Consider the following 25007-nt stretch of genomic DNA (forward strand, 5'->3'; position numbering starts at 1 on the left):
AAGCAGAGGCAAAAAGACATTCTGAGGCAGAATGCACAGCATGTGTGGACTGGTGTAAGAGGTGTGCAGTGCAGAGAGGGCTGGGGACAGGGGCAGGTAGGAGACTGGGGTGAGAACCTTTGAGCAAGAAGTGAGGTGAGACTGACAGAAGAGTCAAAGAGGAGCCCTGCAGTGCCTTGCAGAGGGCCACTGTTATCCCCCTTCACAGATGAAAAATCAGGAGTTCCATGTCCTAAGTCCAGAACATACAGGTTATATGGCAAAGGGAAATTAAAGTAGCAAACGAAATGAGGTTGCTAATCTGCTGACTTAAAACAGGACTTTCCAAGAAGATCCTAGATTGAATGGGCCCAGTGCAATCATGAAGGTTAAAAGTGGAGGAGGAAGGCAGAAGAAGTTTCTAAAGAACTGAACCTGTGGCTGTTGGCTGTGAACCGGAGGAGTATGGGTGTTCCTTAGAAGCTGAGAAGGTCAAGGACACAGATTTTCCCGTAAAGATCCTGGGAGAGGGTCACTGCTCACTGACACTTTGACTTTAGCCCAGTTAAACCCATTCCAGACTTCTGAACTACAATGTTGTGAGGCAATGAATCTGTTACTTGGAGTCACAAAGTTTGTGGCAATTTGTTACAGTAGCAACAGGAAATTTACACCCAAGCTGTGCTCCATGGGTTCCAGAGCCCACATTCTTAATTCCTGTGCTGGATATCTTAACTATTGGGTGGGCTAAACCAGGAACTATAACAATTAGCATCAATCAGTAATACAATTTTGGAATCTAAGTTTCTTCAAACATCATTTCCAAACCATGTAGTAAAGGGTATATATATATATATATATTTATACGTGCCTCTTAGTTTTGTGAATTTCGAAAGGATGTGGTTATGGTCTTTGACATCAGAGGACAAGCTCCGCAAGCTGACTGAAGGTTGATAAAGTGATAACGTTGGAGGCGAGGTGCCTCTGAGCAGCTCTCTGAAGATCAACCGCCTGCCGGTCACATTCCTTTCCCGGAGGCTGTTTGCTCTGGTTGTGCTAAGGGGTGATGCCTTAGACGCATCACTTTTCAAGAACTGGATCATGAACAACTTCATCCTCCTGGAAGAGCAGCTAATCAAGAAATCCCAACAAAAGAGAAGGACTTCTCCCTCTAATTTTAAAGTCCGATTCTTTGTTTTAACCAAAAGCAGCCTGGCATACTTTGAGGATCGTCACGGGGTATGTGAGACTTTCTTTTGTCTTTTTTTTATATAGCATGTTGCATTTGGATTTTGTTGGCTCTGAAAAATATACATGGAATAAAATAGAACACATGGAACCCAAGCATGCTGGGTGTAACATGCAAAGAGTGCAGTAAGATTAATCAGTGGAGAATATGGAAAGGAATCAAGAGGTCAGATGTTGTATTTGGTGATTTCACTTCCAAAAATTACAAGTTTAACATTCATCAGCCTTTTTCTCCTACAAAATAATATTTCATATGGCAAATATTATGACTGAATAGAACTTCAACTTTTTATGAAATACACTACATTCTATGGGACACAGATTAGTACTTGGTGGAACCTCAGGAATAATTTAGCCCAACATTTTTATTTTACAGTAGAAAAAGTAGTACTTGGAATGGTTAAGTGATAGGTCCAGTATTAACATGTTTACAAATTCAACTCTACTGGTCTCAATGGACATCTCTTCTCTGATATCTTGAAATTATGTTCCCCAAGCATTTAATAGTCTAAAATTTGCAAGGTACAATGGCAAACCTCTTCATCCTTTGGAAAACTTCACAGGACACTAGGGGTATTGAGCCACAGTGTTCTGCCTGTAGCTTGGTGGTTCTTACATAGGGGATGGTTTCTGCTTAGCCAGGCCAGTCGTTCTATATCTAGAGACATTCTTCTATTCCATAGCATCTATAATTACAGAAGAAAATTCAATGAACACAACAATGTACTTTGGCAGATAAAGTGCTGGGTGAGGTATCAGGAGACCAGACTCTGCTTCTCACTAAGTGACTGAGTCTGGGCAAATGCCTCCTGGGTCAGGATTTCTTTCTAAAATTAAAGGACTGGAAATATTCTATAAAATCTCTTCTTTCTTTAGAAATCTTTTGTTTCTATTTAGTGACTCTTGTTTAGCCCTTCCCAGCAATTCTTCAAAGCATATTTGGAACTTCTTGTTATATCATTATATTGTTTTTAGATCACTAGAAAGAGAGGGCAGAGAGTATCACTTATATTTTGCTGAAGGGGAAACTGTACTAGGTGCTTGATGGTCACTTAGAGACAAAGGTGCTCTGAATCCCTGTTGGCGTATGACCTAGCAGTTGCAAGAATGAGTCTGGAGTCTTTGGAGAGTAAGGCTTTCAAATGTTCAGTGAAGTAGAGTCCAGAGGCGTCTGATTCTGGAGTCAATGGATGCCCGGGTTTTTTTGTTGTTGTTGTTGTTGTTGTTTTTGTTTGTTTGTTTTTAATTTCAAGTTTTCATGTTCATCGCTGCCATAGGTGGACACAATATCTTTATTTTATTTTTATGTGGTGCTGAGGATCAAACCCAGGCCCAGCCTGTTTTGTTTTGTTTTGTTTAAGTTTCAGACGAAATATTACTGCCTTTTTTTTATAAAAGAATTGCTCACCTTCAGTAGATTCTTACTGATATTCTACCAATCACAGATCACATGGAATTACCTGTGAGCAAGAGCCTGTTGGTAGGTGACCAGGAGCCAAGTTTTGAACTTGAGGGATTCATTGTATAGAGCTAACATATAACACATCACGTAACATCAGTCAAACTTTTTTGTGTGTGTGTATGTGATCTAATGTTTCCATTAGGTTATAGAGGACATATGCACAAACATCAAATTTTTTGTTTTCTAATACCAGTGATTAATATCCACAAAATAGTGTTTTTTTAAAGTTTTTCTTTGAATATGATAGAAATCTATCAGTAAGAAAGTCCACTGAGAAAGGAATATGAATTATTATTGTGTATTCCCTATATATTACCTATGTAATATATATATTATAGTTCAGGGTCATCAATTTGCACACAAGGGTATACCATGCATCACTTAAAAATAAATAGCAGCACTCTTGTGGAAAGAACCCTTTTGTTTTTTAATTAAACCCTAGTCTTCCCATCTTAAAATGGGTATGGTGAGAGTATCCATTTCATAAAATGGCAAAGACTCAGAAAATATATTTAGGCTGAACTACTTGAGATTACTACTAGGCAGATAAATAACAGACATTGGCAATTCCATACAGTTCAACTTAATCCATAAACTACTTAACATGTCTTGTCACCTATTCAGCACCTAGTAAAAATTAGCCATTTTTATATCATTTTTATATCTCTAAAGAAGCTAGCAGAGTGACATAACATATTCATCTTCAAATGAGAGGAGATATTAAAAGATTCTTCAAAGCCAAGCTAAGGACAGGGTCCTGGACTTCTGTAATCTAAGCATGTGGAGAGACAGACATGCATCAGGAGCTGTATACTCCTGGATCAGCCTCTCTGAAGGTCGCAGCTTCACTTTTTTGCATGTGTAAAATTATTTTCCCCCTGTAATTCTAATCTTCTGTCAGTTTATAATACTGTATGAAAATAACCCCCTACCTACTCAAGGACAAAGTAAGTTGTTTATTCTAAACTTTAAAATATCCATGTCTCTTGCCATTACATTACTAGTTGAATGAGCCTTTTATTTTAACAGGAATTCAGTTTTGGTGTTAGATGCTTGTTTCCCTTATTGAAATGTGTTATGCAAATGTTTTCAGAGGGGCCAGGAAGACCCTTCATCCTGGTAAAGCTGCCAGTCAAAAAAACTCACAGAGTTGGCAGGTGATGACTCGCATGCAGGCGTGATTTTGCATGCTCCCTGGGCCTGCCAATTAAACTAGTCTCTGGTGACTAAAATTCTTTCTTCCTTCCTTTCTTTTTTTTTTTTTTTTTTTTCCTTTGTTGGTACCAGGGATTGAACACAGAGGTGCTTAACCACTGAGCATCATCCCCAGCCCTTTTTATTTTTTTATTTTGAGACATGGTCTTGCTAAATTACCTAAAACCTCACTAAGTTGCTGAGGCTGGCTTTGAACCTCCCAAGCCACTGGGATTAGACAGGCTAAAATTCTTTAACAGAGGACAAGGAGAGATAAGGGACTGGTGGCGAGCTGGTAAAATACATAACAATGTCTGTGAAGGGATCTGGGGGAGGGGGTTCAAGCCCTCCTTCGTAGTGTTTGTGAATTTCTTTGTATAAATACTCCCATTTCATACTACCAATGTGATGTCTAGTCCCTCACAGATTCCTGGAAATTTACCAATCAGCCAGTATAAGGTGAACCTAGCATACTTACTACAAGCAGCAACTGAAAAATACACTCCATGTGTGATTGACACCAGATCCTTTTCAGGGGTAAAAGAAAAAAAATGGAGGTTCTCTGGCTCACTTTGAATAAGCACAGGATGGAAGAGGTAGCATAGATGGAGAAAAACATCACAGATTGGTGAGGCCAGTGTAACCAAGTAGATCTGGATTCAAATCCTTCTTTGCTTTTTGGAAGTGCCTCTTTCCTATTTGTAAAGTAAAGGTCCCAACACTGCCTGTTCCCAGAGATGTCAAGTAAATAATGAAAAAAGTATGTTACAAGCTTCATGCAATTGCTACATAACAAGGTAATTATTATTCATTTTTGCCCAAGCACCACCTTGAACTTCTGAAAGACCCTTGGGAGAACTGAAAAGATTTCCTACTCTATTGCCTCTTTGCACCTTAAGGATCAAGCTTGCTGTGTATCCTATGGTGTGGGAGTCACTTACATGGGATGAAACATGTCTTACAGCCTGCGTCCTCCCTCAGTGGAATATGGCAGGCGGAGAGGTGGTCCTTTTTCCTTGCCTTAGGACACATTATTGCATGGTGGTCAAAAACACAGCTTCTAGTGTCAGATAAATCTGGATCAAAGACCAGCTCTGCTGCTTGTTTGTGGCTCTATGTAAACCCCATGATGCTGTGAGATCCTCTCAAAAGCTATTTACATTTTTTAAATAATCAAATATTATTTCTTTTTAAACTTATTTTTGGTACTAGGGATTGATTTCAGAAGTGCTTTATCACTGAACTGTATCTCAAGTCCTTTCTTATTTTTTTTTTTTTTTTTTTTTTTTTTTTTATTTTAAGGCAGAGTCTCACTAAGTTGCTTAGGGTCTCCCTAAATTGCTGAGGCTGATCTCAAACTTGGAATTCTTCTCTCTCTGCCTCCTGAGCCACTGGGATTACAGGCATGTACCATTGTACCCAGCTAAATGTTATTTCTTGATCTTCTTTCCTTTTACTGAGGCAGGGATCATCATTATTCTAATGATTATAAAATAATAACACTAGCACTTCTATGTGTCAAATATGAATTATTTCATCTAATCCTTATATTCATCTCATAAGTTAAGAACTATTATTATCCTCATTTATAGATTAAGAAATGAAGAAGAGAGCTTAAATAACTTGCCTGAGGTTTCTTATGTCTCCAAAGTCCACATGACTCCCTGACAATGGTGCCTATTGTACTAGCAGTTGTTACTGGTTAGTAATTGGAAACTACACTGGTTTATTACCAAGTGTGTGGTGTGCTCTTGCTCTGAAGTCTTCAGTGCCGAGAGTGCTCCTGAAAATTACCAGCCCATGCTCCCTGATCTCTTGCAGTGAAGTACATTGTGAGTTTTATCATTGCCATGTCCACTCTTTGTCTTCATTCACTTGGGGGAGCTCCTGTGTATCCAAAAAGAAATGAGAGAATTGACAGCTCTGCCTGCTAATGTGCCTATAGAATCTGCTCAGATTTCCTAGTGGAAGCCACCAACATCTCCCACCTGGGACCACTGCCACCTCTGATTGTTTCATTGCACCCACTCCACCCCACCCTGCCACCCCATTCTCTGCAGTTCAGTGCAAGTGGCATTTGCATGGTGACTGTAATCAAGCCTGATGAACCTCACCAGAAACTCAGGTGTCACTTCAGTGTTTTCTCTTTTGCCCTGAGGATGGACGCCAGAGTCCATGTCTCAGAGCATGTTCCTCTTTCTCCCATCACCCTAGGCTCCAGCCACCTTGGGTTGTGTTCACCTTTAAATCCTCCATATCAGATGTCGCTTGTTTAGAAGAGTCTTCCTTGAGTTCCCTGGACTAGGTGGTATCCTCCTGTTATGTTCTGCCATACCAACATGTGCCCCTTCTTCAGAGTAAATGTCAGAGTTGGGATTGCCCATCTATTAATGTGATTATTTTATTAACATCATTCTCCCACAAAAGCCTCTATTGGACTATATCTTGATGAGGGTAGACATCTAATTTGCTAAAGATGGTATCATGTATCATCAGTGGGGGAATAAAGTGAGAGAGGGAGAAAAAGGAGGGAGAAAGGGATCATTATAGGTTCAATAGAGGTGAGAGTTACACAAAGGAACTCCACATAGAAAAAGGTCCACTGCCTGAAGAGTAAGAAGAGAGCAAGACACCTAGGGCATCTAAATAGAGGTCCCCGAGTACAGGAGTAAATAAGTAAGACTCCCTGGAGGGAGCAGTGCCGCCAGCTACTCAGTCCCCAACTCTTTTTAGAGAATCAAGCAACTCGGTTCTCTTTTTCCCTCCACACTGACTTACTCTTCCTTTCTTCCCTTATTCAGTAAAATCCTCTGAAGATAATATTCTTAAAACTACCTGAGCATTTCCGCTTGAGTTTTCATCAGTCATGGGCTCTATGCGATTCAGTCAATTCTAGATGAACTTCTGCTAACACTTGAAGCTTTTACAGTCTGTTATTCATACAACACCTTGAATGAACTTATATAAATGAGATATTTTCCTTCCCTTCAAGCCCTCTGTGGATGTTTAGAATATTTAAGTAAATTATCAACCATGGCCCACGACACCCTTCATTTTGCCTGCCTTTCTGATTTCATTTCACACCACACTCCCTATATGTGCCTCTTTCGCATCTGCCTTCTTTCTGAATGTTCAACACTGCCCACAGAAGGTCCCTGTATGTCCTTTGTATAGAACCAGAACCGAGATAAGGTAAATGAGACACACACTAAAGGAGGTGCACTCTTCAGGGTCGTCAAGTGCAGGGTCTTTGCTTTAGTTTTACCGACTGTCTGGAACACCCCAGATTTTTGCAGAACAAGGTTTTGTCTTGTTACCTGACTCTTCACACATTTTCCCAGGATCTTGTTTCATTTTTTAAAAGTATATAGATATTTCAGTTGTTTGTATTTTCAGTTACTCTGTGGATTTATTGATGTGTTTCCCTGTTTATTTGTTGTCTGTATCAATAGATAGAAGTCTCAATTGCTTTATTCATCACTGTACCACCCTTAGCTAAAAGAGTGCCCAACACTTAGTAGGTGGTCAGTAAGTATCTAGTGAAATAAAACAGATGAACTTAAATCGAATTCACAAAAGCATCTATAAGCTGAGAATGGGGACTTGTCTAGCCAGGTAAAGAAAAGGGAGTATTTACTGGGGGCACTGGTACAGTCCTGTAATCCCAGCAACTTGGGAGATTGAGGCAAGAGGGTTGCAAGTTCCAGACTAGCCTGGGCAACTTAGCAATACCCTATCTCAAAATTGAAAATAAAAAGGGATGGGGATGTAGCACAGAAGAAGAGTACCCCAGAGTTTAATTTCTAGTACTATAAAAAGGGGGACAAACATATAAATACACACTTCTTAAAATAAGAAATTCAAAAGGCCAACAGATTTATGAAAAAATGCTCGACTGCATTAGCTACAAGGGAAATGCAAGTGAAAACCACAATGAGATATCATCTCTCCCCAGATAGAAAGGCTGTCATCAAAAAGAACAAATGCTAGTAGAGATGTGGAGAAAAGGGAATGCTCATACACTGTTGGTGGGGTTGTAAATTAGTACAGCCACTATGGAGAATAACAAGAAGGTTCCTCAAGAAAATAAAAATAGATCTATCCCACTTCTGTATGTATACGTATATATCCCAGAAGAAATGATATCAGTATGTCAGGGACTACCTGCACACCTATGCATATTTTTTTCACTACTCACAATGGGTAAGATATGGAATCAATCCAGATGTCCATCAACAGATGAATGGATAAAGGAAATGTCATATATATGCACAATGGGTATTATTCAACCATAAAATGAATGATATCCTATCATTTGTAGCAAAATGAGTTGAACTAGAGAACATTGTATTAAGTGAAGTAAGTCAGACATTGAAAGACAAATATTTCATGTTCTTTCATGGGTGGATGTCAAGAGAAGTTGATCAGAATGTATAATGATTACTAGAATCTGGGAAGGAAAGGAGGGCAGTGGAAAGTTAGAAGGAACTGAAACAGGGTTAGAAGTGGTAAGTTATGGTGTTCTTCAGAACAGTGGGGGGACTATAGTTCCAAATTACCTATTTCATTTTACCCCATAAATTTACATAATAATAACCTAAAAGGTAAAATATACATTTTAAAGTCACCAAAATTATACCTCCTTATTATTTTAAAAATTCACATATAGGACTTCCTCTCCCCCCCCCCACCAAAAAATGCATCTATTTTTAACCCAGCATTGTATCAAGGAAATGTTTTAATAATTTGTTCAACAAACATTTCTCAAGCACCTACTGTGTGCCAGGCACTGTGCTAGATGTGAGGAATACAGTCTTAAATAATGGAAATGAGGTGTTCACCCTCATAAGCTTATGTTTTGGTGGAGGAGACAGTAAGTAGCTGGCTAACTACACAGGGCAGTTGTAGACCAGTAGGCTCTATAACAAGTCTGAGCAGCAGTTGGAGCTGATTGGGAGGGAGGGTGGTTAGAGAAAAAATGTATATCTAGGCTGAGGCTTGAAAGAGTAAGTCAAGTGAAGAAATGGGGGAGAACATTCTGGGCAAGGGGAGTGCAAGAGCAAAGGCACTGAGCTAGAAATAAAGTCAGACTGTGTGAGAAACAGCCTGGAGCATACAGAATTCAAGAGAGGGGTGCAGGTGAGAGATGGAAGCCAAGCTGTGTGAGCCACTGTGGATCTGGCAAGCAGTTTGGATTTTTTTCCAGCTACAACGACAAACTACCAAAGGGTTGAAGTGGGGGAAGATGCCATTCCTTTTATATTTAGAAGTGGTTGTTCTGACCACTGTGGGGACAGCAGCTTATACCAGAGGCAGCAACAGAAGCAGGAGCCATTTCAAGGCTGTGCAGTATCTCCTGATCTGCTGTGTGGTTGTCCCATTCTGTGAACTGTTCTTGAGATATTTTGCATTTTTCCTTGTAGTAAGTTTCTTCCTGAAGGGTCTTTGTCCAGAACCATCACGCTTGGATCGTTAAGTGCCTGTTACATAACCTGGGACCAGGTAGCCTAGCAGCAAAGATGGAAAACAAGTTAGAATTAGATTAAATTGATGTTGATTCAAACCACAAAACACAGCATCAAAACTTCAGATCCCCATAGTGTTAAAAAAAATTGACAAGACAATGATACTCAAAATGTTCTCCAAAACTCTTGTCTAAAGGCATAGAATTACTCCTTTAGAGAGCATTTTTCTTTTTTCTCACACAGGTATAACTTTAAAAATGTTATAATTCATGACAATTTTGTATTCTTTTTCCATTTGTTCTTTTGAGTAAATGTATTTCCATATATATACATGGCTTCCAAAATAATCATTTTCTCATATATATGAATTTTTAATGGTTTAGTTAGTTCATTGCAGAGATAAACATCTATTTTATGTACCTGGACAAATGGATAAACTTGGCTCCTATCTAGGAAACAATATTCTGGTTTTTCACAAGTATAGTAAACATGAAAAAAGTCTTGTGTCTAATATTATTATATCTCCTTTTTAAAATAAGCATTTTAGGATAGAGTGCTATAAGTAGGATTATTTTGTCATATATTGAAATACTAAAAAATATTGTACCTAATGTTAGACTGAGTCCTTTCTGAAACAAGTTTTTTTGGGTAGAGTGCCCTAAGTAGGATAATTGTGCTATGTGAAAAGAAGATTTTTCTGGCCTTGATCAATTCATTGCTATATCATCTTTCAAACAGCTTGAAGTAGCACACAGGGCCACCAAAAGTGGTCCTATATTAGCTACCAGAACCATTAAAGAAGATTATATTCCTAAGAAGGAAATAATAGGACAAGAAACTCTTTGTGATTTTCAATAACACTTTTTTTGTAAGTTTGAATGTTATAGAGGGAGGATGTATAGTATTTTGTGCACAGGTGACATGAATTGATTTGAGGTGAGTCTTAGACATATATAGACAAACCCACTACCTGCACAGTGGGATTTGAGGGATATCCAGAAAGCCTACTATTCTGCAAAATATGATTCTCTCTAGTTGATCACCCTAGGGGGTCTGAAAGTTTCACAAGAAGAAGCTCTTTGGTTTAGGCCATCTAGCACCTAATCGAGGAGCAAGTGAAATAAGGAAGCTATCATAGAAATCATTTTTGACTGCTCCATACAAGTTAGTTCTAATGCTAGGATCTACTGTGCTGATGATTTCAGACAGGTTGTAATTCTAGAGAAGTGGCATGAGGTAAGGAAGCAGCAACAGAGTGGCTTAACAGAATGGAGCCTGGGCACTGGTGACCTTGGTCAATTCCTTACTCTATCTGGGGTTTAGCTTTCTTATCCATAAAATTATGGCATCAGGGGTTTTCCGAATTTCTTCAAAAGTGGAGCTCTTTTTCAACACAAGTATGTATGTCATCTTCATCCCCACCAAGAAAACAAACAGAAGTGCAAGTATTCTGACTGAAGCAGGACAAGGAAGCTGCCCAGAACCCCACCTGCCCCCCGGAACGTGGGTCCAGAAAGTGAGACTGAGTTTATTAATGTCAGGTGTCACCCTTTTTCATAGTCCATACTAAGGCCAACTTCATGTACAACAATCCAATTTAGTGTTTCCGCAACTGAGGTTCTACCAAGAGAAGCATACAAGATGCACATGGACAAATCTGGTTTTCACTTATCTTCAATTTAAATTATGTCTATTATAATTTATATTAAGAATTAGTGTTTTAAAATCTATGGTGGTGATTTAAAGTTTTCTTTTGGAAAAAAACTCTGCTTACATGAGAAAAGTGTCAATTTAAAGAATACTATTAAGCATATGATACCATTTGAAGGAACTCACATCTGGTCAAATTGCAAAGGTAGGTTATGAATCAAAACCAAGGAACATTAAATTCTGTAGTCCATGAACAGTCCACAGGATGGGTGAACCATATCTAATTTAACTACTTGTCTATTTATGGATGGGTATATAAATTTCTCTAGCTATTTTTAGTGTAATAAATAATACTGCTATGAATATTCATTTTCCTACATCTTTATACATTTCAAACAGATGTTTCCATAGGATAAGTCCTCTAAGGGAAGTATATTTATTTATTTTAGTTAACAGCTTTTTAATTCAATAAACAAAATATATGTTCATGGTAAAATATTCAAAGATTATAGGATATGAGTTGAAAAGAAAAACTCTGTCTTTATCCCCACAGGTCCCTGGTCTTAACAGTTTCAAATAATGAAATTTATTTTATTAGTGTAGAGGGCAGGGATGCTGCTAAATATCCTACAATGCATAGAAGAGGCCTATATCAAAGAATTGTCCACCCCCATATGTCAATGGCACTGAGTTTGAGAAGCCATAGTCAAAAAATTTTAACATCTTTAGAGCAGGGCACAGTGGCACCTGCCTGTATTCCCAGGAACAAGGAAGGCTGAGGCAGACAGATCCCAAGTTCAAAGTCAGCCTTGGCAACTTTACAAGGTCCTAAGCAACTTAGTGAGACTGTCTCAAAATTTAAAAAAAATTAAAAAGAACTAGGCATGTGGCTCAGTTGTTGAGCACCCCTGGGTTCAATCCTTGGTAACCCCCCCCAAAAAAAAAGAACAACAAGAAAGAAAAGAAAAAAAAATCTCTAGAATTGGAATTGCTGAGTCAAAGGCTATTTGCATCTATTAACTTGTTGAATATGACCAAATCACTCACTCTCCATAAAAGTTGTACCAGTTAACTTTCCTCAGGGCCACATGTGAGATGCATTTTCTCAAAACCTCAAAAACCCCATTATCTTTTGTTTTGATCTTTGCTAGTCTGATAAGTTTTTAAACAGTGATATCTAAGTATATTTTATTTACAATTCTGTTTTCATAGCAACTTTGAACACATGGAAATATGTTCAAAGAATCAATTACATTTCTTTTGCCCACTTTTCCATAAGGTTGTTTGTATCTTCCTTAATAATAATAGGAGCTCTTGTTTTGAAAATCTTACTCTAAGTTATTTCCATTAAAAGTTTTGTCATAGGATCCACAAGCATCACTTTCTGCTCTACACTTGCTTCTACTTGCTCTTCCCTCAGTTAACCCGTGTTAATTGAACATTGCCTTTCTGTAAGGAGTTATTTCCTAAAATTCAGTGAAGTCATTATTAACTAAGTTCTTTGGATACTGACTCTTCAGTGCCAAAAAGAAGATTTGAAAAAAAAAAAAGTATTGCTTCCAACCCATTAAACATCTTGTATTTCCTATTCTGTAAAGATGGAAGGCTTTGAAAGGGGGTTCACAGAGCAGAGGTGCCAAGAGACACAACGTGCACTACACCTGAAGGATCTACTTCGTGCCTGGCACGTGGCACTTGGTTCCTGATCTTAGTTTCCACCTAAGTCCTTTTCTCTCTGTCCACTTTTGTAAGCAAATCTAAGCAAATGTTCTCTTTGAATCCTAGGACCATGTTATTTTAAACATGAATTGAGCATAGAATTTATTTCTGCATTTTTGCTTGTTTTTTTATTTCTGCATTTCTGCATTTTTGCTATTTTACAGATAGATTGCCACCTAAAAGCACGCAGAATTGCTCACTTAGAATCTGTTAGTCCTCAAGAAGAATATGAGAGGACTGTTATGAACTTGAGCTTCCTTTGACATAGAAGAGCAGGTGGCAGGTGCTGCCTGGCTGTTGCTTTTCTGCTAATGGGGTTATGAGGTTATGGGCACAAAGAATTGCATCATTCTGCCCACCCAGAGCTGAGTGTATGCCCTGTAGCCATAACCACCTGTCAAAGTTTACTGCAGTGTGGTGTTTTAAAAAGGTCTACTACTTTAAAATCGTAGTTTCCTTTTTCTGCCTTTCATCTTTCTTCATTCTCAGTTTTTAAAATTCTAATATTTTAGAAATATATTATTTTCACTGTGAAATTCTGCCACCCTGCCATACACAAGGAACAACCAACATTAGAAACTAGCAATAATTTTTCTCTTAAATTACTTTTTTTGGCTGATACCTATTTTATTTCTTTTTCAAAAAATGAAATGATACTTCAGCTACTGCTTTAAATCTGCTCTCATACATTTAATTCATATTTTTGTCCTTCCATATTGATTCACTTTATTCTTTGTTAATAGTTACAGAGTAATCAGTGAACCATAACTAATATAACCACTTGTCTAGTCACAAATGGAGTTTTATGTTTCTCTAGATTTTCTTAGTGTAATAAATAACACTACTATGAATATCCTTTTTCTTATGTATTTAAACATTTTGAACAAATGTTTTTATAGGATAAGTCCTACAAGGGAAGTGTATTTACTTATTTTGTTTAACTACTTTTTAGTACAATAAATGAATTATGTGTTTATGGTAAAATATTGAAATATAGAAATATTTGAGGTGAAAAGAAAAATTCACTCTACCACCTATTCCCAAATTCCGGGACCATTTCCACAAGTCTCTGGTCTTAATAGTTTCTTTTGAGAAAATACATTGATAATATTAATAGAGAATCCTAAATTGTCCTTTGAAAACTATATAAGAATATAGTTCTTTTCCTTTCTTTCATTTTCTTTATTATTATTATTTTTTCAATTTGTAAAATTCTCACCTTTTGCCTTTGTGTAGTCTGGGTGCTACTATTTAAAAGATGTCAGATTTTAAGAAACTAAATTGTTTTCCCCACAGCCAGCCTCATAGTAAACCACAATGTGAACACACTGAAGTGAAACAAAACAAAACAAAAACAAACAAACAAAACACCAGATGATTGGGCTAGCTGAGAAACCAGGAAGGAAAAGAAGGCAGGTGTGGGATGGGTCATAGTTTCCTGGTTTTACATTGGTCCAGGGAAACTGGATGTCAGTTGCCTTAACCCCACCCCTCTCCAGGTTTCCAAGGTTATTTGGGTTAGATCACATTGAAGGTGGGCCGGGAAGGGGAGGAACCAGCAACAGGAAATTACAAATCACACTGTTTCACAAGACAGTACTTTTCTCAGACAGTAATGATCACATAGTCATTGAATGCTCAAGTCCTAGTAACCCTGAATGGCAGCTGTGATCAATCCCACTAGTACTCAAGAACTAAGAGGGAACACCAAAACAGCTCATCGATAACAGTGCTGCCTGTCAATGGAAGGATTCAAATCCTGACTTTTCTAAGCTCTGAATCTGTTTCTTTCCTCCTGCCATTTGAGAATATCCTTTGTCATAGACCCAGAACACTAAGTTAGGGGAATGGAAAGGAATCTGTGGGTCACCTCAAGGAAGCTTTGCAGAGGGGATGAAGCCAGAACCCAGAAAAAGTCTTAAAATCAAATTTGGAACTAATACTCTGCATTTTGCTGTGGGTGGGGAAAACAACTCCCAATCAGTCATGTAAATTTCACTTTGAATGACATTGGTTTTAATTTCATTTGTGCCATTGTGGAATTCCAGATGGCACATTGGCTGTTCTACATCCAGAAGAGGCATTGAACAAAACATTTGAATTGCCTTGTTAAAATCATCATTAGAAACATCTCCTGATCTTAGAGAAACTCTGGTATTGCTGCATGCAGTTAATTTTACTTTGTGATCTCAGGAGTCTTAAATGCCCTACTCCCTTGGATGACTCACTGTGAAAAATGTTCTCAGCTGATGCTTAAAATTCTATTACCGAAGCTCCCTGTCAGCTTAATCTCTGATAGCTTTACTAATATAAAGTTCTCTGAAACAAGGCAAACTGTAGGCCAGTAGGTAAGTTGTACTTTAAATAAAGAGTATTTGGAGAAAGCTTTTGATAGGTGAATGGAAGGGGATACAAGAAGTTTAAGAGAGCAAATGTGACAAATTGAGATGACCAGGAAGCTAGCACCTTTCACGATTTTGCCCTGATTTTACAAATAATTGGCAAAATAGACAAATGACTCCAATTGTCAAAATCATCATTATCACCAGTGAAGAATTGTTCTTCCCAGTGGTGGTTCCTGTTTACATATTTGCCCAAAAGAAAATCCCCAAAGAAAGTGAGGACGTGGAGGGAAAAAAAACAAGGTCTTATTTTATGGATAGCATTTCGAAAAGCTAAGGAAAGGAAGTAAACTTTGAGTGACCTGATTATCATTTTAATGACTTTAATTTGCCAGTAGGTTTATGTAGTAGTTTAAAATACTCTATATTAACCCATTGATAGAGGGACTATTATTATGCCTCTTTGAAAATACACAAGTTGCCTTGGGTTGTACAACTGGTAAGAAGCGTGGTTAGGCTTCAGACCTGAGTCTACCTGACCTGCAAGTTCCAGTGTTCCCTCATTCTGCCTCACCAAAGCAGAAAGCTAAAGTTCTGCTTTTTTTTTTTTTTTTTTTCAGAAAAATGGAAATGCCACTTTTTGAGGGGGTGGATCTGACATGTAATTTGCCATCCTGTATCTGCCAGCTAGCCAAGCAGCAAAAGAGCACTGTTACAGAGTCAAGAGCAGTTGTCACTCTGAGGAACTGGGGAATGTGCTCTACCTTTGAAACCCAGCAGAAATAGAGATAAAACTCTACCAGGCGACAGCTTGGATAAATAGGCATACAAGTGATTGCTCAGCATAGGATCTGGGTAGTGAATGTTTTCTATGAAGGTCGGAGCAAGCGCAAAGCTGTGAAGCACAGTAGCTATGTGCCCTGGCTCTGAAGTCATAGAATTGTTTTCCCTAGGGACCACCTCGCTGCTCTCTAAGAGAGCTGACCTCTCCCAACCTCAGTTTTCCTACCTATAAAGTGGGGAAATTGGCTAGGTAAGTTGGTGCAAGCCTGCAATCCCAGCTACTTGGGAGGCTGAGGCAGGAGAATCACAAGTGTGAGACCAGCCTGGGTAACATATGAGACCCTTTCTCAAAAATATAAGGACTGATAGTGTAACTCAGTGATAGAACACCCCTGATTTTTGGTTCAATCCCCAGTACTACAAAAAAAAAAAGGAATAATACTTCATTGGATTATGATTAAATGAGCATGTTGAATGCTTGAAGTATAAATGCTCAAAAAGTTCTCATTATTATCTTTCATTGTTTTTCCTGCTCCTGTATTTGAAATTCACAATCCAAGTTGTTTTATACAAAATATCACCATATAAAGAAAGAGGGTATAAAAACTACTTGCACAAGCTTGCCTTTATGCAGATTTGTACACATCAGCATCTTGGATTGTTTTGACACATGCAGACGTCCAGGCAAGGCATTAGAATGTGAAGACAGCATAGCTTCGAGCAAGGCCAAGAAAAGAAACAAGGCTAAGCTAAATCCTGTGGTGCAGACAGAATAACAAGTAAGAATGAGGGCAGATTTGACTTGGTCTCTCTCTTTGGCAGCTTTTGTGTGGTTTCCTTGGAAGGTTTTATTCTGCATTTTTCAGAAATAGTACAGTTGTTTGGGATGATTATAGGTAATCACAGTTTCCCAGAGACTGAACTGTGTTTAGCTCCTTGACCCGCTGCTCCCCAGTGACTCTCGGAGTGCAAAACTGGTTCTGCTGTTTACCACAGATCAGTTCTTGTGAGATCCTAGGAGAACTGGCCTCAGGGCCTCTGGAGAGGTTGGCTAGACGGGATGGACTTATTGTGTGGAGGAATCCCTGGTGCTCCTTTGGGAATGAGAGGAAGGTTAATTGTGGACTATGAAATCCATTCCAACAGAAGAGCAAACCCAAGAATGGGGTCACCTGAAGGACTAAGTAATGAATGTCTCTTAAAATCTGTGTTTGGAATCAATGCATATTAAAAAAATCAAAAGATCAGATGATTCTGAGTTGAGATGAGAAATCTCCCTTGGACATTGTGTGGCTACTGAGCACTTAACACGCGCAAGTCCAAACTAAGATGTGCTATAAAATACACACATTTTAAAACAAGGTACCAAGAAAGAATATATCTCACTAATTTTTATGTTGATTGCAGTTTGAAATGATAATATTTTAGATATATCAGGCTAAATATCATAATTGTCAAAATAATTTTACTTGTTACTGTTGCTGTTTTGAATGGGCCCACTGAAAAACTGTAAATTCCATTGCTGGCTCGGTTCCTTTTTCTGTTGGCAATGTTACTTTAGAATCACACATAGAATTTTTATTCCTACTCTTAACTCCAGTTAATGTTCGCCTCCACCTTCTGTTCTGATTGCAAAGCGGTACTTACCTAGTACTTTTCTACCCAGGAATTTTGCTTGGCTACTCACCCTACCACGACTGTACACTCCCCTAGACCTGCTCACAGATGACTCCTAGGAGTGCCTTCTCTCCAGGGACCTGCCCTAATGACCTCAGTGAGATCTACCTGTCCATTTTCTTTATAGCACTTGTTTGTCTTTCGACCTTCCCTTGCATCCTGATAAGCCCATCATAAGTTGAAAATTAAAAATTAAAAATTAAAATTGCATTTAATGCACCTAACCTACTGAACATCCTAGCTTAGCAACACAGTACACTTCTCTTAGTGTCCACATGGCTGGCTATAGCTGTGGCTTGTTGCCACAGCCCAGCACTGAGAGACAGAGTATGGTGCCACATGTTGTCAGCCCAGGAAAAGGTTCAAATAAAATATTTGAAGTACAATTTCTACTGAATGCTTTCACACCATTGTAAAGTCAAAAAAAAAAAAAAAAAATCCTAAATCAAACCATCATAAGTCAGGGACTGTGTATAATGTGAGCCCCATGAGAGTCTGCCATGTTCACAGCCCTATCTCCTGAACTCAGAACAGCATCTTGCTTGTAGCTGGCACTCAAATATTTCCTAAATAGCTACATGCCCTAATCTGACTAAGATGATTTAAACTGTGCTCCAGTCTAGTTGCTCTTCTCTACCTAGCTACCTCTGCCGTGGGCCAGCCTCTTTGCTAGGCACTGGGAGATGGCACAGATGTCCTGCTCTCTGCTCTTCGGAGCTTTGAACTTAGTCGTTTTCAAACACAAAAATGTCAGCCAACAGAGTTCTCACAATACTACCATGAGCCTTTTGTTTCATTTTACCAGCTATACGAAGGAAATAAGCCCAAAGCGATAGAAACAAGGTAACCTCAAAGCTGAGGCTTCTTGCTCACAGGAGTTGCAGATGGGTGTTGAAAAAGCCGCCAGCAGCTCTGCTGTGCTCTTCTGTTTTTGAAAAACAGATCATCCATTCCTAAGAACTATGATTATGGGCAGCACCAGGGCATGTATTTCTAGCTGTGGAAGACTCTAAATGAGAAGTCAGTTTGAGTTCAAAGGGCACATGTTTGTAGAGGTTTTTAATAGACTGTTAATATATCATTAGATTACAAAAGTAACTTCTAAACCAATATGTGAGCAGATGCTCATTTTTATTTATCTGTATGTGCTATATACATGTACAGGGGAAAGAAAACAACATTCCAAATGGCTTCTCTGGGCTACCTCAGGGTTGGAGAAGGGTAGACAATAAGGCATTGTAAGTATTTTCTTCACAAATCTCCATGTTTTTTTTTTCTAAACATGGATAGATTTTTGACTTTCAAAAAAATGGCTAAAATAGTTTTTATAAGAAAATTTTTAAAAAAGCATCACAAAGTTTCCCTGTATTCGATGAGGTCTACTTCTCACCTCTTGAGTTTTTTCATCTCAGTTCTGTGCCTCAACTGCTAAAGCAAAGCTCTGCCTGGGGATCAAAAAGCAGGAAGTTAAGACTTCAGTCACTTCTGGAGAATTTGATGACGTCATGGCTCTCAGTGATAACCAAGTACATCCTTGTATAATGACTCTTGTAGTTGTTAGGACTTCCTTAGCCTCTGTATTTGAGAAGGTATTCTTTATTGAAGGCACTTGTTGTAAACCAGGCAATTTGTGTATATCATCATATTTTATTCCCCAGTCAACCCTTAAAAGGTAGGTGGTGTTATTCTCACAAAATATAGAAACCAATGTTCTAGAAGATTAGCTGAATTGCCCAGGGTCACAGATCTGGTAAGAAGAGGCACAGCCCAACTTTAAACCTCACCTTTCTAATGTCCTTTCACCACCATTTTCTACCTCTTTAGGAAGGACAATGACATGGTTGAATTAAATTCTTATTCAGTGCTCAATGGCAGCCTAAATGTAGGCATCTGAGAAAAGCTTCTGTTATCCAAAAGCCTTTCCCTAACTAGCCTTCCTTGAAGCTTGACAGCCTACCAATAGAATCTGTCCCATGATGCAAGGAATTCTATCCCCTGAGAACCATTTTCCAAGCACAAAGACCCTTACAAACGGGCAACATGTAGCATCATTAAAAATCACGAACACCTTTAGTTATCAGGGAAATATATCTAGCAGGCTTCCAAGGGAATGAGACATGGGGGCCGTAAGATTTGATGGAGAGGGGAAAAGTGGGGCAGGAGGGATAGTTACAGAGAACAGAAAGGAGTATCCTGCAGGGTTTTCATTGTGGGAATGTGAATAACTAAGGGACATGGAGAAGCCAGATGCAGGAAAAAAGATGTCACTAAAAGTACCCATTACCACCCAGGTCAAGCCTGAGCTCAATTACTGTGTGGAAAGGATCATTGGATGGCTAACAACAGAGAATATTGACACCTGTTTACTTCATTTCCTGTAGGTTGCACTACACTTCCCAGGTACGAGTTCTGTGAATACTGCCATTTGTCACCAGGACAGAGGGGTGTATGATACTGTACAATGACCCTGTCAAAAAGACCATTCAAAAGGCACATTCTCCCACAATTTGCACAGTGTTTTTCTCAGACTGAAGGCCAGGAGGCAGCTTTAAGTTTTGTGGTTGGGTTAATTTATAAAGCCAATGGAACTCATCTAGCAGTGGATTTCTGGAACTATTCTAGATAACAATATTGTCTTCTCTCTTACTTACTTTTTCTCACAGAAAAAGCGTACATTGAAGGGCTCCATTGAACTCTCCCGAATCAAATGTGTTGAGATTGTGAAAAGTGACATTAGCATCCCATGCCACTATAAGTACCCATTTCAGGTAAGTCTATCAGGCCTAGTGCAGATAGTTTCTTATTCCCTGATCGTGGTTAAAATCTCCAGTCACTGTGAGAGAAAGTGGGGAAAGGATAACTCTTCAGGACTAGAACTCAGACCAAGCCATGAGAAAGCTACTGCAACATCTGTTCAGCAACAGCTAAGCACAAAATCTTGAAAGGTTGTTCTTCATTCTCTTTTCTCTCTTGTCTTCCATACCTCAAGGAAAGTTCTAGTTACTCAGCTCCTGGAGAAAGGGTAAACTGCTTTCAAGAACCCCAGGTCTAATGTTCCAGTACTATTTATTCCTGATTTGGGCAACAGATTGCAATCCTTGGTTATAAATTGCTCAAGGTTATTAAGGGAGAAAGATTTCAATTTTGCAATCAAAGAATGATCTGAAGTAGGTTGTGCTATTCAACACAGTTGCCACTAGGCTAATGTGGATGATTAAATTACTTAAATGATATTAAAAATTTAGCTCCCCAGTCACACTGGCTATATTGCACATGTTAAATAACCACAAGTAGCTACTACATACTGTGTTGGACAGAACAGATTATAGATTATTTCTCACTACAGAAAGTTCTATTGGACAGAGCTGGAGGAAGATACCTGAAGAGTCTTATCACTATATCCGGCTTATCACTCTTGGCTTTTATGGCTCCAAAAATGTGAATATCTCCCTGTTCATCCCAGGGCACCATACTTGCTTGCCTACTGAGGGGTGAATATTCCTTACTAATTGTGTCATAGAAAAGAACTTCTTTTTCTTACTAGAAAACTGGCCCCTATGAGTTGGAATTTTCAAGACTGAAAGTAAAAGGATCAACATGAATTTCCCAGTTGTTAAAAATCCCAATGACAAATGAGTACGTGAAAAAAATTGATGAAATTCAGAGATCTGTAGTGTAGTTAATAGTATTGTACTAATGTCAATTTCCTGCTTTAAAAGTATGCTATGGTTATGTAAGATATTATCAGTGGGGAAAGGTAAGTGAAAAGCATACAGAAATTCTGTACTGTTTTTGGAACTTCTTGTGAGGCTTCAACTATTTAAAATAAGAATTTTTAAAAGTTTTGGTTACAAATTTGTCATCTAATAACTTATTCTTACATATGCTGGAATAATTTTTTTTATATATCACAGAAATAAACATGCTATCTAGTCAAATTTCTCCTGCTAGTTTAATTTAGCACTTGCTTGTGTGGGATGGAATCTCAGACAAGCAGCCTAAGGTGTGTAGGTTTACCCTCTGATAGCACAGCACACAGGCATCTGGATTAAAAGGAGACAGGTTCCCTAATCACACAAATTTACTTAAATGAATGGCGACAAACACTGGAGACCCCTCCTTCAGCCAGTAAGCCAGATGCATCTGCTGTCAGTCAACTATCTTTGGATTTTTCTCACACTGGATTTTGTGTGTGTCCCCAGGTTGTGCACGACAACTACCTGCTGTATGTGTTTGCACCAGACCGCGAGAGCCGGCAGCGCTGGGTGCTGGCCCTGAAAGAAGGTAATCAGACTCCTGAGCCACTGGTCGCTGAGACCGTTCATCTTACAATAGGCTTGGATTCCATGATATAATAGAGTGTGGTTTGAGAGCAACTGACCCCAAACATTTCTCCCTATTGGTGTTGATGAAGTTCCCAAATATTTACCCCAAGACCAAGAGGTCCTAACCTGTAGAGTTCAGGGATTGGCCAAACTAAAAATGATCTTTTCTTTTTTAAACAGTCCATTTTAAAGTACGAAATAAGTACCCACACACAAAAAAGTTTTGCCTCTTGTTCAGAAAAACTTAAAATATTTGCTCTTTGGTACTTTAAGATAAAGTTTGCAATCCCTGCTACAGTGAGTGTGAGAATGTGGCCCTGGGGTTTGATGGCTTATTTAGGTTCAAAGTATGCCTCTTCCACTTACTATTTTGTCTTGGTAAAGTTCTTAGCTGCTCTGGGTCTTGGTTTGTCCATCTATTAAACAAGAAGAGGAGGAGGGAAAAACAGTAATACCTGTGTGAGTAAAATTCTTGAAACTAGCCTGGCCATTGTCAGCACCAAATTCACACTAGCTAACTTTAAAGTCACTCAGACCATCAGAAAGGACATTTCTTAAGTCTCACTTTCCTGATGGCATAATTAGGCAGCAGAGTATCTGAAGTCTATAGGATGAAGAGCCTGGCCACTAAGGTAAATATCCCAGCTTAGCCAATTATTAGTGTGTGACCTTGGCCAAGTTCCTTGACCTTTGTGTGTCTCCATTTCCTCAGCTATAAATTTTGACTAATAACAGTCATGGGGTTGTTGTGACAATTAAATGATTTAGGGCATGTAAGGCACTTAGAACAAGACTCATCCCCCAAAAGCACTGGATCAGTGTGACTATATGGTCCTTTAGCCTGAAGCACCTGATGTGTCAGGAGATCTGAGTTCAAATATAAATCTGTCTCTAAGTAGCTACTAGGACTAAGGGGATGCAAGCCCCTTTTTATCTCTGGAGCCATGATTCCTCTCTCTGAAAAATGGAAATAAACTTACAAGTCCCATCTACTTCCAAGGTTGTTGAAAGTCTCAAATGGGATATGAACAGGCAATTTCCAGGTAAGCTGGAAAGTGCCCTTATTTGTAATGTTTTTGCATCATGGGACAGATAGAACAAACACTAAAAAGTAATCCAAAGGGTCCCAGCATATCCACTGGCCACCCTCCTTCTGAGAGGGGGTTTAATGCATAGGATGTTGAAGCTGGAAGGAGCATTAGTGATCAACTATCTAGTTCTGTGGGTCTTACACTTTTTTTTTCAATAGCAGAGTCCCTTTTTTCCTACCAGAATTTTATTTCAAAGTCACATCTAGAAGGGTTAAAAGCAAAACTGTTGTGGTTGAAATGGTTGAAGTGAGAAGGTGAACAGGTGGGAATCCTACCCTCTCAGCCTTCCCATTGCCCCTCAACCCCCTCGTGGAGTTCACTGATCCAGTTTAATAACCTCTTTGCACAGTGGAGGAAACCGAGGCTTAGGTGAGGGTTTGCCCAACCTGGGGACACACAGAAAACTGGAGGCAGAGCCAGAGAAGAACACAGATCTGCTGAAGCCAAATTTAATACATGCTCCCCCAGTAGATAGCACAATGAATTTACTTGCCATTTTTCTGACTGTTCTGGATAATATTTGCTCAGGTCACACAGCAGGAAGGTCATGACACTGATGGCCCTTGAGAGACTGCCCTGGAAATAACTCTTCTGTGGTGCCAATCCCTTTCAGAAACGAGGAACAATAACAGTTTGGTGTCCAAGTATCATCCTAATTTCTGGATGGATGGGAGGTGGAGGTGCTGTTCTCAGCTGGAGAAACTTGCAGCAGGCTGCGCTCAGTATGATCCAACCAAGAATGGTAAGACTGGAAATTCCAGTTTTTCTTTTGAATGGACTGGGCTGTCAAGGATTTGGTTGCAAAATTCTATGTTTTCAGAATTTTTAGAGGGGAATCATCTGTCTTTACCTCTACTCTACTAATGCTCATTCATCTTGAGGTTGGTGTCTATGTACTTCCTAGCTACTCAAAGCATAGTTCTCACACCGAGAGCATCAACACCACCTGAGAGTTAGTTAGAAATGCAAATTCTCTGGTCCCACTCCAGATCTACTGGATCAGAATATGCATTTTTACAAAATCTCTAGATTTGTGTGCACAGTAAAGTTTGAGAAGCACTGATATAACCTAGTGGCAGGAAATTTGAAGGTATAGTCTATTTAAATCTTAAAGTATAGTGACAGCCTTAAGAAGCACATAATATTTATTCATTATTTCTATACTTACTTATATTTTATTTATGTTTCTTAATTATTTATTAAGAAATTATTTATTAAACTGGCATCACATCACATGTATTTAATTACACAAATTCAACTCTATACCCTTGGAGGAGAGGGGAGGAAAAATACTTTATTTAACACCCCTCCCCCCTTCAAACTTGCCCTTTACCTATACAATCTCAGAGGAAAGGAGATTATGGTCTAAATTCAAAGTGAAAACAGAAGAAGTGGTTTCTTGGTCTTTGACATCAAAGGCTCAGGTCCTGGGAACTGGACAGCAACTTGAACCTATCTTATGGTATGACTTTGGTACCTTAACATCCAATAAAGTGCAGCTTCACTCTCATAGTCTGGCACACGCATTACACTCTTGCTCCTCACAGCCTTGAGGGTATGTGTGATGGTAAAGAAATGGATGCCCTTGAGCATTCGTGCTGGGAAGGGCTCTGCAAACCCATTGTTGAACAGGAGGGATGGCCCAAGCAAGCTGGTGCTTCCACTTTCGTCCCTCCTAATCTCTCCTCCGTGGCTGCCTTTTCCTCCCTTCTCTTCTTCTCTTTTCTTTTCTTTTCCGTCACTAACCTTAATACTCGAGACTGACAGCCCTAGGCGGATGTAACATGGGGCCGGGTTTTCCGTGGCTTCCTGAGTCACAGCCTGTCTCAGCACCACTCTAGAAACCACCACTTCTCACCTTCCCCCTCAGGAAAAAAGAGTCTTTCAAGGTCACCAGTCCACAAGCCCAGGAGAATATTTACTGAGCTTTAGAAGGCAGTGACCCTGCACATTAGCCCCTTTGGTCCTACTCACGGGAGCAGCATGTAAGAGAAAGAAGCAGAAGGTATAGTGTGGGCAGAAGCTACCTCACCAGCAGGATGGCACAGCCTTGCCTCAGTGAGTGGAAGCCC

The 25007-nt window shown here is 39.1% G+C and overlaps 1 protein-coding gene across 3 annotated transcripts in view; it reads left to right on the plus strand.

Moving 5' to 3' along the window:
* The first annotated feature begins 956 nt into the window (after positions 1–956).
* Itk (IL2 inducible T cell kinase) overlaps positions 957–25007 on the plus strand; it is a 63353-nt gene continuing 39302 nt past the window's right edge. For all 3 annotated transcript variants that reach the window (XM_047556199.1, XM_047556197.1, XM_047556198.1), the window contains exons 1-4: positions 957–1218; positions 20183–20287; positions 21722–21803; positions 23549–23677. In XM_047556199.1, the coding sequence (XP_047412155.1) occupies positions 1081–1218; positions 20183–20287; positions 21722–21803; positions 23549–23677 (454 nt within the window). In that variant the 5' untranslated portion in view covers positions 957–1080. The remainder of the gene's footprint in view (positions 1219–20182; positions 20288–21721; positions 21804–23548; positions 23678–25007) is intronic.

Source organism: Sciurus carolinensis, chromosome 6 (assembly GCF_902686445.1).
Source record: "Sciurus carolinensis chromosome 6, mSciCar1.2, whole genome shotgun sequence".
NCBI classification, from domain to species: domain Eukaryota; kingdom Metazoa; phylum Chordata; class Mammalia; order Rodentia; family Sciuridae; genus Sciurus; species Sciurus carolinensis.